Source organism: Notechis scutatus, chromosome 6 (assembly GCF_049901735.1).
Source record: "Notechis scutatus isolate UNSWTSFEM ecotype Mainland chromosome 6, rNotScu1.2, whole genome shotgun sequence".
NCBI lineage: Eukaryota > Metazoa > Chordata > Lepidosauria > Squamata > Elapidae > Notechis > Notechis scutatus.
In genome coordinates this window covers 57,751,684-57,768,334 of record NC_142014.1, presented here as the reverse complement: position 1 = coordinate 57,768,334, position 16,651 = coordinate 57,751,684, and the positions used below count along the sequence as shown (strand labels likewise).

The 16,651-nt window shown below is 36.2% G+C and overlaps 1 protein-coding gene across 2 annotated transcripts in view; it reads left to right on the top strand.

Moving 5' to 3' along the window:
- Window positions 1-15,217, top strand: part of ABTB3 (ankyrin repeat and BTB domain containing 3) — a 228,120-nt gene extending 212,903 nt beyond the window's left edge. For both annotated transcript variants that reach the window (XM_026694970.2, XM_026694971.2), the window contains 6 exons: window positions 374-479; window positions 3,761-3,863; window positions 4,989-5,070; window positions 8,486-8,554; window positions 9,188-9,301; window positions 14,055-15,217. In XM_026694970.2, coding sequence (XP_026550755.2) covers window positions 374-479; window positions 3,761-3,863; window positions 4,989-5,070; window positions 8,486-8,554; window positions 9,188-9,301; window positions 14,055-14,264 — 684 coding nt within the window. In that variant the 3' untranslated portion in view covers window positions 14,265-15,217. The remainder of the gene's footprint in view (window positions 1-373; window positions 480-3,760; window positions 3,864-4,988; window positions 5,071-8,485; window positions 8,555-9,187; window positions 9,302-14,054) is intronic.
- Window positions 15,218-16,651: the final 1,434 nt, after the last annotated feature.

Sequence of the window (16,651 nt, the reverse complement as noted above, 5' to 3'; positions counted from 1 at the left end):
CATTCTGCCTGATGAGAGGCATAATTACCTGTACCTGTGATCCACCCCTGGGGGGGGGGTTGCAGTGTCATCACAGGGGGCCATGAAAGCTTGAAGAAATGTTATGATTTAAATCTTAAGTCTTTGATCCGTGGCCATGATCCATGGTCACAAAAGATATTTAAAGGGGGTCTGTTATGAAGAAAAGGTTGAGAACCACTGACATATAGGATATCTCCACAATATTGATTTATCAGCGTCTAATACAGTAGAGAAATTGCTCAAGGAAAGTAAGACAATATCTGCTCAGATTTTTAGATCCTCAAAGCCATAAAACATTTGAGTGAAGGGACTTTGTTTTGTGTTTATTTTATTGGATTTTCTTTTGTTTCAGAATGAAGTGATTAGTCAACAGCTGGCTGTCATTTTCACTCATTGCTATGGACCTTATCCTATTCCCAAGCTTACTGAAATCAAACGCAAGCAGACATCTCGTTTAGGTAAGCGTTCTGCATGAGATCTTTGGTTTTTAAAAGATGTGTAGACAGTTGGTCTTGGTAGACTTTTCACGTAATCCAAAATCAGTAGAAATCAAAGAATATCCTAATGAGAGCCAAAGTTATTTATTTATTTATTCAATTTGTACAGCTGCCCATCTCACATTTGTGCCCCTCAGCAGCTCACAACAATTAAAAACAATTATAAAAATAAAGAATATACGTAAATGCAAGAAGTGTATACCCACCCTAAAACCACTATTAAAAACAAACAAAAAAATAAAATAAAATAAAAATACAGCCAGGAGATGAAAACAAGCAATAGATACCATTTAGTTAAAACCACCAGAAAGGTCAACATCACTATTTTTCCTTCCCTTCTTTCCCATTTCCCAATTAAATGTCAGTCATTTATTTCACTAATTTTCCACTTTGGAATATGGGTATGAAGAGTAGATTTTAACAATGATTTTATGGCCATTTTTCTCCCAGATATCAAACTAAGAGAAAACACATTGTTTACTGTGTTTAGCAGAACCTGCATTCACAACAGTGATAAGCTGGCAATTCTATCTGTGTTTGGTAGCCACTTTCTTCTTTAGACTAGTTTAATATGTTACAAGCAAATTGGATATATGAAATATGGAAGGCTTCTAAAGTAGTTGGTATATATATATATATATATATATATATATATATATATATATATATATATATATATATATATATATATATATATATATATATATATATATAGGTATAGGTAGCCACAGTGCAGCTTGGAAGCTTCCTCTGCATTATTTGAAATTTCTGCAATATATTGGTAGTCTTTGACTGACCACCATTTATTTAGTGACCGTTTGAAGTTACAGCAGCACTGAAAAAAGTGACTTATGACTGTTCTTCACACTTACAACCACTGCAGCATCCCAATGGTCATGTGATCAAAATTCAGACATTTGGTAGCCAACTCATATTTATGACGGTTGCAGTGTTCTGGGGTCATGTGATCAACTTTGGGACGTTCTGACAAGCAAAGTCAATGGGGAAGCCAAATTCACTCAACAACCACATGATTCATTTAACAGCTGAGTAAAGAAAGATTGTAAAAGGAGGCAAAACTCACCTAACAACTGTCTTGCTTAGCTACAGAAATTTGCCTAATTGTGGTCGTAAATCAAGGACTATGCATTTTCCACATTTATTTACTTATTTATTTCATTATTTATTTATCTTCTCTAACTTAGTATCTTCTAACATGTTCCTATAAGCCAAGACCAGTATGATCACTGTTAGTGAAGCTGAAGACCAATTGTATTAATAGAGATCTGGTGGCTTAGACATAGAGTACTGACAAATAAAAAATAAGCTATCCCTTATATATTGATATAAAATGTATAATTCTACCCAACTCCTTTCCCAGGACTTTGGCAGTTCATAAACCTCCCAAATATGCAGGAAAAAAGTAAAGCAATATATAATATTGAATTTTATTATGCAGTGTGTGACAACCTTAAATATAAAAATACTGTACTCCAATATTTACAATTCTGCTCAGAAATGTTGAAAAATACAAGTGTTAGTTTAGAAATAAAATAAAAAATAAGAAATAAAAATGGAAACAAAATACAAATTGTTTTCTTAATGCTGGCCTTGGGCCTCATATAAAGACAGCAAACAATGATTTTTATATTTTTATTTCCTAGGAAAGAGGCTTATGGGATTGTGTTCCCAAGATAGCACAATAACTTGACTAACTGGGGGACTGTGGATGGACTTGGAAATGGGGCATCATTTCTCCTTCTGTCTCAGACAGCACAGTATCTTAAATTTATTTATTTATTTATTTATTTATTTTGTCAAAAGCTTACAATACAATAGAAATAAGAATAAACATAGTTTAAATATAAGAAATAAGAACTAATAATTGGGGACAATAGGACAAGGACTGTAGGCACGATTGTGTGCTTATGCATGCCCTTTACAGACCTCTCAGGAATGGAGTCAGGTCAATAGAAGTTAGTTTGAGGATAAAGGAGTGGTGTTTGAGCAGGTGACAACAGAATCAGGTAGTGAGTTCCAGACATTGACCACTCTGTTGCTAAAATTGTATTTCCTGCAATCAAGTTTGGAGTGGTTTACATTACGTTTATATCTGTTGTGTGCTCTTGTGTTGTTGTGGTTAAAGCTGAAATATTAATTAACTGGTAAGACATTGTAACATGATTTTATGTACTATGCTTAAGTCCAATCTTAGCTGGAGTAGTTCAGGGTTGTCTAAGCCTAGAATCTCAAATCTGGTGGTGTAGGATATTCTGTTGTGAGCAGAGGAATGTAGTACTCTTCTGGTAAAATACTTCTGGACTCACTCAATTGTATTTATGTCTGATATACAGTGCGGATTCCAGACAGCAGAGCTGAATTCAAGTATTGGTCTAGCAAAGGTTTTGAATGCCCTAGTTTGCAAATCAGTATTACCAGAGGAGAAACTTCATAAAATTAAATTTACAACTCGTAAAGCCTTTTTGGCAATACTGTTGCAGTGAGCTTTGGCGCTTAGGTCATTTGATATGAGAGCTCCAAGGTCCTTGACAGAGTGAGGGTCATCAACAAGGTTATATCCGCCTAGCTTGTATTTGGTATATAGTTTTTTTTAACCAATATGTAGGACAGAGCATTTGTTGGTCGAGATTTGGAGTTGCCAACTGTTAGACCATTCAGACACATAATCAAGGTCTTTTTGAAGGACGGTAGTATTGACGGTAGTGTTGAATAGTTCTACATCATCAGCGAAGAGGACGCAGTTGCGAATAAGGTGATCACAAAGGTCATTTATAAAGTGTGTGGGTCCTAGAACACTCCTTTGGGGGACACCACTGATAGCTGGTGCAGGGTTTGATAGCTTGAATTAATAATTGCTCTGAAGTATGCATGTTACCTTTAAAAATAGTTTTAGAATCTCTTTCAGTGATTTGGAATGCACTGAGAATGACAATATTTGAATATATGACCTATCAAGAACTTCCAACTTGAGCAGAGGGTTGGATTAGAAGACTTCCAAGGTCCCTTCCAATTCTATCACTCTATGTTTTGTGTTCTTTAAAATAACTTCAAAGGTGTATTCATCTTAAATTACTGTCTTTTATAATGAGGATCAAATATATTGATGTTTTAATTTATTCCAATTAAAGTGTCTTCCCCTTGTTTTTTTGTTTGTTTGTTTGCTTTCTTGTTTGGGGATATGGTTTTTTTAAAATTTGGTCTGTTGTTTTGTGTCATTTCAGATCCTCATTTTCTCAACAATAAAGAGATGTCAGATGTTACATTCCTTGTGGAAGGAAGACCATTTTATGCTCACAGAGTATTACTATTTACTGCATCCCCTAGGTATTTATACATATTTATAGATGAATATGGCATAAACTTAATTTTAGTAGTTTGGATTACAAAAGGCAGGCAGTTTTATAGGTTACCCAAGAGAAATTTGCAGTTAAGATTATATTTCTTCATTGGCTGAAGAAATTCCTGATGATTACTGCATATCTCACTGCAATAAATGTGACTAGTTCAAAAGTGTGATATAATCCAGAAAGGAACATCAAAGCATAAGGAGAAACAAGACAGATCAATCAGGAGTTTAGTATTGTTCTTAGGGAAACTATGTTCAGTAGCAAAAATATGTTTCTGCTCTAATTCTGTTCTAATGCTAAGTCTTACAATAAAAGTCAGTATTACAATACATCTCCAGATTAAATTTGGAGAAATTTGCTTGCCATTATGAATGTAGAACCCATTGTGGTATGTATGATTAGACACTAATTTTTCTACTAGCTTTGGAGATAAAGGTAGATCTTTCTGGACAGTACTCCAGCAATCCCTATCACAACCACAACTGGAAGGAAACTGCTATTTTTTTTTTTTTACAATTATGAATATAAGGTATTGGGAGCCAAGCATAATTTTTTGTCTTTGCCCCCTTCTATGAAGCAGGAATGGGGGGTTGGCTGTTGCTGAAAGCACTTGAGATGACTTCAAGAAAGTATTGATAATTACCATTTTCTTACCCTTCTCTGAAACACTTCAGTTCTTGGCTACCTTCTCCTTAAAAAGAGTGGTGGAAGCAAAGAAATTAGATACTACTTTAATATCTAATTTGGCCTTTCAAATGAGCTTTCAGAATTATTACTCAGCACAAAAACTGACTATTTGAACAAGGCTGGCTAGTACAACTTGTGGTCTGGCATTCTGAAGTTAAGCAGTTCATAGCTTTGGCTGCTACTGACAGACCCTGGAGCATATCTTTTCTGCATTAAAAAAGTGGAATATATGAGTCTTCAGTGGATAAGTAATGTCCTTGTGTGTGAACTTTATACCATGCTGATGCAAAGGCTACTTTTTACCCCAAATCTTTTTTCCCCTTTCCTTTGTGGTGGTGTTTTGTTTTGTTTTTTACAAATTTATACATTACAAATTGTTTTGGAATAACAAATGTATTTGGATGTTTGTCTGTAGGTTTAAAGCCTTGTTGTCCAACAAACCTCCCTCTGATAGCACTTTCATTGAGATCAGCTATGTGAAGTATCCCATTTTCCAGGTAACATTGAATGTCTCAACTAATAATTAGAACCAGAGAAATTTCCTGAAACATGGACTCTAATTACTGTTTTCTAATAGCAGCATTTCAGCTTTGTTATTTTATTGGAATCAAACTGAATGATATTGATCTACTTTTATGTGGCCTGGCCATAGAATTAAATATTGTAACATTTATGTAGGAATGGTAATCAGGTTTAAAAAGTGGAATTATTAGCAAAGTTTGAATTCCAAGGTCAATTAGAACAATGGTTTTATTTGCTTGTTTGATTGTTCGACTTTTGTCAGACCTTAATTATTTTGTAAATACAGGTAGTCCTTGACACAACTGAGACCAAAATTTATTTGTTCAGTGAGTTTTGCCCCATTTTATGACCTTTCTTGTTAAGTGAATCACTGCACTTGTTAAATTAGTAACATGGTTGTTAAGTGAATCTGGCTTCCCCTTTGACTTTGCTTGTTAGAAGGTTGCAAAAGGTGATCACATGACCCCAAGCCACTGCAACCGTCATAAATATGAACCAGTTGCCAAGCATCAGAATTTTTTAATGATGTGACCATGGGGATGTTGTAACAGTTGTAAATGTGAAAAACGGTCATAAGTCACTTTTTTTTAGTGCTGTTGTAACTTTGGTCACTAAATGAACTGTTGTAAGTTGAGAACTACCTGTAACTGAACACAGTGAACTTACACAATACCCCTTCCTTGTTCTCCTATTTCACCCACAAAAACAGCCCTGCCCTGTGAGATGGGTTAAGCTGCCAGAGAGGGACTAACCCAAAGTCACCTAGCCATTGTTTCATGCCTAAGGCAAAACGAACTTACACTCTCCTGGTTTCTATACCAACAGCTCAAACACTACACCAAATTGCACTCTTCATCTGGCCACCATAAATGCTTTTAAGGAATTTCTGAAGGATCTGGGGGAGAAAGGAGCATCTCTCCCAGCAGGAATGTATCTGAATGTTAAGAAACCCAACAGAGGCTCTTTTGAAGATACAGGTGAAACTCGAAAAATTAGAATATCGTGCAAAAGTTCATTTATTTCAGTAATGCAACCTAAAAGGTGAACCTGATATATGAGTTAGACTCATTACATGCAAAGCAAGATAGTTCAAGCCATGATTTGTCATAATTGTGATGATTATGGCTTACAGCTCATGAAAACCCGAAATCCACAATCTCAGAAAATTAGAATATTGTGAAAAGGTTCAATATTCTAGGCTCAAAGTGTCCCACTGTAATCAGCTAATTAAGCCATAACACCTGCAAAGGGCTCCTGAGCCTTTAAATGATCTCTCAGTCTGGTTCAGTAGGAATCACAATCATGGGAAAGACTGCTGACCTGACAGTTGTGCAGAAAACCATCATTGACACCCTCCATAAGGAGGGAAAGCCTCATAAGGTAGTTGCAAAAGAAGTTGGATGTTCCCAAAGTGCTGTGTCAAAGCACATTAATAGAAAGTTATGTGGAAGGGGAAAGTGTGGAAGAAAAACATGCACAAGCAGCAGGGATGACGGCCGCCTGCAGAGGATTGTCAGAAAAAGGTCATTCAAAAGTGTTGGGGACTTTCACAAGGAGTGGACTGAGGCTGGAGTCAGTGCATCAAGAGGCCACCACACACAGATGGATCCTGGACATGGGCTTCAAATGTCATATTCCTCTTGTCAAGCCACTCCTGAACAGCAAACAACGTCAGAAGCATCTTACCTGGGCTAAAGAAAAACAGAACTGGTCTGTTGCTCGGTGGTCCAAAGTCCTCTTTTCTGATGAGAGCAACTTTTGCATCTCATTTGGAAACCAAGGACCCAGAGTCTGGAGGAAGAATGGAGAGGCACACACTGCAAGATGCTTGAAGTCCAGTGTGAAGTTTCCACAGTCTGTGTTGATTTGGGGAGCCATGTCATCTGCTGGTATTGGTCCACTGTGCTTCATTAAGTCCAGGGTCAACGCAGCTGTCTACCAGGAGATTTTGGAACACTTCATGCTTCCTTCCGCAGACGAGCTTTATGGGGATGCTGACTTCATTTTCCAGCAGGACTTGGCACCTGCCCACACTGCCAAAAGCACCAAAACCTGGTTCAATGACCATGGGATTACTGTGCTTGATTGGCCAGCAAACTCACCTGACCTGAACCCCATAGAGAATCTAAGGGGCATTGCCAAGAGAAGGATGAGAGGCATGAGACCAAACAATGCAGAAGAGCTGAAGGCCGCTATTGAAGCATCCTGGTTTTCCATAACACCTCAGCAGTGCCACAGGCTGATAGCTTCCATGCCACACCGCATTGAGGCACTAATTGCTGCAAAAGGGGCCCAAACCAAGTACTGAGTACATATGCATGCTTATACTTTTCAGAGGTCCGATATTGTTCTATGTACAATCCTTGTTTTATTGATTGTATGTAATATTCTAATTTTCTGAGATTGTGGATTTGGGGTTTTCATGAGCTGTAAGCCATAATCATCACAATTATGACAAATCACGGCTTGAACTATCTTGCTTTGCATGTAATGAGTCTATCTCATATATTAGTTTCACCTTTTAAGTTGCATTACTGAAATAAATGAACTTTTGCACGATATTCTAATTTTTCGAGTTTCACCTGTAGATACCTTCTGCCTTTTTCCATGTTGCTTTCGTACCTTCTCTCCCAAGCTCCATTTGGTTCTCACTTAGCCAGCAGTTCAAAACCATATAAAGATGCAACTCTTTCACAAACTTTTAATTGTTCATTGGTTTTATGCCACTTCTAGTGTTTATGTTTTTAGTTCTTATATTTTGCTTTTTAAATTTGTTTGGCTGCCTTTAGTGATAATAAATCAACCAAATGAACATTTTATTTCAGAAGTAAGCTCCTTCAATTACTGGTATCATACATTTCTTTTTAAATTTCTCATATTGAGGTTTTCAGAAGTGTGAATAATTAAGTGTTCCTTAATTATTCTGAAAGAGGTATGTTAAAGAAAAGTTGCCAGGTTTAGCTTGCCTTTCATAGGAGCATGATTGGCAGAGATTTACCAGGTGAAGGCTTCCCTTGTGTTGCATTTGCATACTATAGTGAAATTTTTCCTTGCCCTGCTTTAGCATACTAAAATTCTTCCCACATAATTGCTGCTAAATAGAGAATATGACATCTCTTAGAAAGAACATTAATTGTTAATTCTATAGCTTTGTAGCCAGTAGGTTTCCTTTTTCAAGAATCCTTGAGTAAAAATAACAGAAACAAGAACTACTCCCCAGGCATAAGAGTTAAGGGTTAACTTTTCAATATATCCTAAAATGTATTAATACTATTTCATTTTTTTCTGTTTTCTATTTTGAAATAACATTGATTTATCACTTTTACCTTGGTGTTCAAAACTTTAGCAACAAATTATTTTTGTAATTTATGGTTGTTTTTTTTGTTTCAGCTTATTATGCAGTATCTCTACTGTGGAGGATCAGAGTCACTTCTCATTAAAAACAATGAAGTTATGGAGGTAAGACGCACCTTATTCTAAAAACTGCTATTATTATTACAAGTATTCTAAATTGCTAGATTTGGCTGAATGAAAGTATTTGGTGGTGACATCAGTGATAAATTAATTGAATTTATTCAGCTGCCTGGAGTTGCTTTGGATGATATGGGTGTCTGTGTAAATGTGATAAATAGATGGATACAAGTCTTTCTTACATGTAGATTCTTTTTTGACCCATAGATTTTTTTTTCATTTGTAAAGTGTCCCGAATATGCTTTTTCAGGAGGCAACTGGACTTTCTTGTTTTTTTTTCTGAAGATGTTTCACTGTCCCAAAACTTTCCAAAAGAAAAAAAAAAGAAAGCCCAGTTGCCTCCTGAAAAAGTACCTTTGGGATAACCATGACTTGGATGACTGAGAATCTACAGACATTTATAAAGTGCTGTAAAAGCATGCAATCACTTGGTAACTTTGAGGGGAAAGAAAAAAAATGAACAAGATACCACCCATAATTTTCAATTTCATTAGATACTCTTTGAAATACTACAATATGTACAAAGACAGACCAAGAAAGTGAAAAAGAAATATTCCTTTTGGTGCCCACAAAAATGATTACTGTCCCCAAACATGTAATAATCTTTTTCTCATTTTTCAGCTTCTATCTGCTGCTAAATTTTTCCAGCTTGAAGCATTGCAACGTCACTGTGAGATCATCTGTGCAAAAAGTATCAACACAGAAAATTGTGTGGATATTTATAATCATGCCAAGGTAACCCAATATTATTGCTCATATATATATATACATTGGTACAAGTATCCATGCCCAGCCTCAGCAGAAAATGTTCTTGGACAGGTGTCAAGTTCTAATTGTTGCAATTCTGGCCTAATTTTTGCCTCTGCTTTGTTGCATCTTCCCGTGCCATTACAGTGAGAAATTGCTCACTGTAATGGCCAGGTCCAGTTGTAAAGATTCTTCCCATCCTTCCCAAAGGCATTCTCCTGGGCAGTTCATAGCCATATTGGGACTTCATAACTATACTGGGACTTACACAAATATGGAGAGAAGAGTATTGAAATTCTAATGAACAGCAGTAGGACTTGGCTCACTCCAGCTATATATGACATGTCTATTAATATTGTGTATATCATAATCCATATGGGAATTTAGCCCGTTTAATCCTGAAGAAATGCAGTCAGGGGATAGAATTAGGGTTAGGATTAGTATTCTATGCAGATAAGACTGCTGCTTACTTTTTGCAGTTATGGTTTTTTTTATAAAAAAAAAACTAAAATTGATGAACAAACAATATGCCTACCTACCTACAGATCCACTGTACTATTCTTTTTTGGGTATAGCAATGGCAGAGTTGAATGTGTAGAGTGAAAGGATGTAATTTCAAAGCCCATCTCCCAGAAGATCTTGGATTTGTACATTGTGGCCCACCTTCTACCAGCCTTGTTGTAGTTTATCCCTGCCACCACCTGCCTTCCTTAGAGGATGGCTTTACCTGGTGGCCTCCTTACCCCAACCTATAAAGCAGATGTCTTGCCTTTCAGCAAGAGCAGGAACAAAAGAGGATAAAGGAATTCTGTGGGGCCACATCCTGTCTCTTGGCTAGAAAAAAACAGTTCTTGCTTCTTTGAAAAAATTAAGTAATTTCACAAGTGATATTGTTTTAAAAAAAATCAATTAAAAATAAGAAAAAAGAGACATAAAACATACATAACTTTAGGTATTTACATATGGAGAACATAGTCAGCATGAAAAATAAAAACACAGTGGTGCAAAAATTACAAACAGTGTTTAATAGGAATTTCACACACACAAAAAATAGAGAAAAAGTTGCCCATTTTGATCAATGATATAAGGATTGAACTTGTGTAGTGACACTAATTATCAGATTACCCATAACCCTTGAACACATACAGAACAAAAGAAATTAAAACAGTTCTCAACTAGCTCATTACTATCCCTCTAACAATCTGCAGACGCCTACAAGGGTTAACACTTATTAAACCAAGGAAATAAAATACATGATTTAAAAAAAATAGGAATATGGTTAAATCAAATATAGAACAACGTCACTCATTTTCTGATAGGAAGCAACCTATTGTGCTTCCACTATATTGATACACCTTCTCATATATTGCCTTTTCTTTAAACTACCTACCTTTCTCTTTTTAAGCATTTCATCAACTTCTTCAGTCTTCTCGTTCTTTCATTTTCTTCACATGATCAAACAACCTTAGGGGGTACTGTTTTCATACTAGTCTTATCAGTTTGGTTTCATTAATTCATTAATTCCATATCTCTTCTTCAGTAACCGATTTGTTACTTACTTAGAAGGGGCTGTAAAGCAGTGGCCTCCAACGTTTTGGGCACCAGGGACCAGTTCTGTGGAGAGAGGTTTTTCCACAGACCTGAGGGAGTGAGGTTTCCTGTGTTGCCCCGTATGGGCTTTGCTTGTTTGGGTGGCCTGGTTTCTGGCTTGCCGCAGACTGGTTGCTGGTTCATGGACTGGCGGTTGGCATACCTGCTCTAAAGCCCTATGAAGCGGTATATAAGTCTAAGTGCTATTGCTATATTCTTTTTTCCCTGGGACACTCTTATTTTCATTTCCAGTTGTAACACAGTTTAGCAGGAACATGTTCTTCTACACAAATATTTTCAGATGCTTAGATCCAACAGACCAGATACTACCCATTATTTTTCTAGCAACATTCGTCTTAAAGTTTTTCCATTTTCCCTGCTTTAATAAACTTTCTGTTAAGGTATGCAAATTGAAAGCTATACAGATTTCTATAAAACATTATTTACTGTATTTGTAAGTTGCAATTGTCCACTTACTCTGTTAAACAAGGTCTGTGCTTTTTGTTGCATCATTTTCATTATTATGGTTCATTACACAGACAGCCAGATATTCAGACTGGATTTGGCATTTTTATCCACTTATCGAGTCCTTTCCAAAGACCTGAGATAGGCAGATGTTGATATTTAATGATGTTAGAGGTATTGCCCCAGGATATAAGCTGTTCCAAACAAAACTGCCTTTTTCAACTACTTGATGGTGAATTTGTCAATGCCAATGATGTTCAAATGGTGCTCCACTTGTTTTGGGATTGTACCCTAGGCACCTATCACTGTTGGTACTACCTTTGCTTTCTTTTGCCACAATTGTTCTCATTCTATTTGCAGGTATTTGTATTTTGTTATCTTCTCCAGTTTTTTCTCTTCTCTTCTTGCTTCAGGTCCTGCCATGCCCACTATCCAAATGATGCAACAAAGACTTTTTTTTTTGGTCTTTCTTACTGACAATTAAATCTGACATGTTATATGGCAGGTGCCTATCTGTTTGAATCCTAAAGTCCCAGAGCACTTTAGCTTCTTTGTTTTCTATGATTGTTGCTATTATTGCTAGAACATGTGCTATGAACATGTTCTATGACTATGTGCTATTATTGCTCGAACAGTCCCACCAGTTCTTTGGTATTTCTTGCAGATCTTCCAATCCCTTTGCTGCTACTAGGTCATGCTATTGTTTGCTGTCAGTCTGTGTGATCTTGCAGTAGTCTGCAACAGGCACTGTTTCTTCAGCTTCTATGCAGAAGTGGCACTTGCTGTCGCTGTCTTCTCAATTCTGGCTTTGTATGCAGTTGTTCTTAAGGCTTGGTCTTATGCCACCAGAATTAGCTCTTCTATCTCTTCAACTTTCCTGCTTTTAACCATTGCTAGATCTTGTTATTATCTGTTTTCCCTGCTATTTTTTAAAATATACTGGCCATGTAATGCTTTATCTTCCCATTCCTCTTTTATCTTCTTCCTTTGGTCTTTACTGTAGGCCAATTTGGTATCTTCAGTTCTCAGTTAGCCTTCCTAGCATACTAGCTTCAGTACATTATTAATATTATTTGGTGCCTTTGATGGATGGACTTGCCCTTGCAGTTTTCTTGGCAACATTTAAGAAGTGATTGGCACTTACCTGCTTTATAGAGATGAGAGAGAGTTACCTGCCCAAGTCACCCAATTGGGCCTGTGCCTAAGACAGTATTAGAACTAACAGTCTCTGGTTTCTAGTCTGTTGCATTAACCACTACATCAAACTTGGGTTGATGACCCAAGCTCTGTAAAGGACCTTCTTCTACTCGTTTATAGAATACCTTATGCCACCAGACTTGAAATTCTAAAACTAGAAAACCTTGAATTACGCCGTCTTCGGTCTGACTTAAGCATGGTATATAAAATCATACATTGCAATGTCCTACCCGTCAATGAATACTTCAGCTTCAACCATAACAACACAAGAGCACACAATAGATACAAACTCAAAGTAAACCGCACCAAACTTGATTGCAGGAAATACGACTTCAGCAATAGAGTGGTCAATGTCTGGAATACTCTACCCGACTCTATAGTCTCTTCCCAAACCCCAAAAACTTTAACCTTAGACTGTCTACTATTGACCTCACCCCTTTCCTAAGAGGTCTGTAGGGGGCGTGCATAAGCGCACCATCGTGCCTACCGTCCCTGTCCTATTGTTTCTCTTATTCTTTTATTTTTCTTATATGTACCCATTTCATGTATTCACAACTATGTATACACTTATACTTATTATCTTGTAAACAATTGGCAAATCAAATAAATAAATAAAATAAATAAATAAATAAATAAATAAAACTGACTGGATCATACAGTCTTCTTAAGTGTTCACAAATCACTTGATTCTAAGCCTACAGCATGACATTGTTTGCATACAATAGTATGCATACATGCATCCCCCCGAAGGACATATTTCTGTAATGTCACAAGTATTCCATATACATTTATCCATAAGTACAGTATCATCCAGCTTCACTTTTTGAGCAATCATTGTCTTGTATATTTTTCTTATGCAATATTTCTTTCACTTCATAATTCAGAAAGCATTCTTTTTCGTATTTCCAATTAAATAGTCTGATACATTTGTGAGTCAATCTATAATACAATTCTTATCGCTGTGTCCAAAGCCATTTTCAGATTGTTTTTCATTAAGTTTATTTTTTATTCAGTTCTGTTCAATTTTAGGAAGAACTCAACCCTTTAACATTCCATATAACAAGAGACAACCATTAGATCTTGTTAATACAACTAAATCCTAGTGGTGTAGATTTTGGGTTTAACAGACAAAATCAGTTGGACACAAACTTGGTCCAAATTATTACTATATTGGGACTTGTTAAATCCTCAGAATAATTTTCCCCTTACCAGATATATTTAATACCCAGAAGGAAAGATAAAAAACTGGTAAATTAGTATCAGGAGGACAGATTAAATTCCATATTATTTGTTCTAAGAGAGATATTTGTCACATAGACAGTATTACCCCTGTAGTTCTACCTTAGATTGCCAAGAGATATTGGATACTATTGAATAAGCCTGAAGCACTGTGGGCTAAAGAATTAACTTCAGTGAGCAATTACCGTATAAATTTGTATATTTATTTGTGTTTCTTTTTCTCTTCCTATCCTTCATTATCCATCTTCAGTTTCTTGGAGTCACAGAACTAGCTTCTTTTTGTGAGGGTTACTTTCTAAAAAATATGATGGTCTTAATTGAAAACGAAGCTTTCAAACAGTTGCTGTATGACAAAAATGGAGATTCACCTGGCCAAAATGTTCTACAAGATTTACAGAGGACGTTGGCAACACGGATCCAGTCGATTCATTTATCATCCTCGAAAGGTTCCATTGTATAAAGTTCTGGAAGTGTTTGAAGTTTCATCAGAGATGCTGCATGTGAAATATTGCTGTTGTATTATCTTGAGCAAATATATAATTCTTTTCCTACTGGAATATTACATTGCGGTTATGGGCCAAAGGTGCTGCCACTTACTTGAATCTTCTTTTGGGCAAGATGTTGTGGTACAAGTGACTCCTGGGCATTTTTGGAACTACAAGAGTGCATTGGTGTCCTATGAATAACATGTTGTTCACATTCTGGATGCAAAAGTGCTGTTGTATAGCTAATGCCAGCAGAAGATGGGCTAAGTGCTGGTAAAGGGCAGAAGCCCTGAAAGAACAAGAATGCCATGGAACAATTCTTTGTCAAAACCAACACATCAGATTTTTATTACACAATGTTCTGTTCTGTTTGTTATTTTCTTGTTTGGAAGGAGAGGCTAAGCCCCGTAATACCTCCCACTTTCAAAGTCCATTGTATTACACATTTAAGAAATATAGGACTGGATTACTTGCATATTAGCAAAATTTTAAAAAAATGATAAGACTGTTAAAAATGTGAAAATGTATTTTCACAATTTATTAGTGGGATTTTTTTTAATGGTTCCTAAATAAATGGGATGGTTCTAAATTGTTTTCCCCAAAAGATATATTTAAAATTGAATGTAATATGTTAAGTTTGGTTATTCTTTTGTTTTTAATGGTGAAACATGCACTGTGTAAACATATATATGAAAATGGTTCGGTTCATCTGCTTTCTTTAAAACTGATACAATCTTGCCCAAATGTTCTGATTACACCAAAGAGGTGCAACTACCAAGAATTTTAATATTTGGGTTAGGGGGAAATCTGCATGCTAGTTGTGGTTTGGGACTTAAAACAGCAATGAAATTCAACATGCATTTGCATGGTAATGGTACTTGTGAAATGTTATGTTTGTGGTTAATTTTTCCAAGAAAAATGACAATGCAATGTTAGTTCACTGTCAATTCAATTTGTGAAGATATATTTCAGGGTTTATTTTCTGGATGCATACAATTCCCACAGAGTAGAGTTTTAAAGATGAAGATTTCTAGTTATATATGAAAGGTCAATCCTGGGTCTTTATTAAGGGAAAAGATGGTATTTTGGTACTAGGCAGAGGTTATGATCAAGATGATTTATTTTAATTATATATTAAATATATGCTATAGAGTGATTTCTTGCCATAAATTCAGAATGAGTCAACTATATTCTTACAGAGGCCTGTACCAGGCCTTGGATTATTCAGTGACAAATATTTTTAAGACAACTTTAATAAGTGCCACACAAACTCAACAATGTTGATTGGATCAGCTGTTATTTTGTGAACTGTAGGTACACTAGATTCCATCAGAATCGTTTATCATGCTAACTTTCCTTTGATAGAAATGAATTATGGCTGGTTCATAAGCTTTGAGATATTCGTGATGATGATGACACAAAAGAACAATTATATTCTTTTATAAAGGTGCTACTTCTCATTTAAAGATTTGTTTAAATATATACTGTAAGCAACAGCATTTGCAAAGGTGCCTAAACTACCTTAGAATTCTACAGGCACAGTTTGGTGACTGAATAGTGAAACATCCATCTTGCCCACCTCTGCTGTACAGTCTGTAATTAGCCTCTTCCTTTCTCTAAAATATTGCAATGCTTAAAGGGGCAAGAAGCTGACCACTGCTGTGACTGTCTCCTTGCAGTCCTTCCCTTGTGGCTGTGCTTCCTAGTAAGTAAGACAGCAGGTGGGCTGTTATAACATCACATCTGAAAGTCCTGTATGTGTTAATTGCCAAGTTGCCAAACAGTGGTTCAGGATGTAGGATCATGCAACACTAAAAGTATATGAATGGGTTTTGTTTTTTTAACCAAGCTGAGGATGCATTCTAAAGTCAACTTCCCACAACATGCTAGAACCAGGCCAACACAATGAGCCACAATATGGTTTGGCTCGGCATAGCATGTTATAAGAACCCAGCCATTTATTTTGTGAAGTCAGGTTTAGAGCTAAGCTTGTAATGGGAAACTAATTTAATCTAAACAGTTATTGTGATGTAACATTTTGTGAATATAAGAAACAAAACAAATGGTCCTGTTCAACCCTGAGGGCTTGTTCTGTTTTGAAAGGAAAAAGGAAAGTTAAATGGCATTTGTGAAAACAGTTAAGACATAATAATTTCCATCTTAGCGGTACTGGCCTATAAATACCAAAGGAACTGGGACAGGGAAGAAGAAAAAAGCTTGTAGAATGGATCCCCTTGATAAGAAGTTTAAAAATCCAGAATCACAGAGACTCTTGCACAAATCTCTGCATTCTCATATAATGGGGAAAAAGCTACAGGCAGTCCTCGACTTACAGCAGTTCATTTAGTGACTGTTCAAAGTT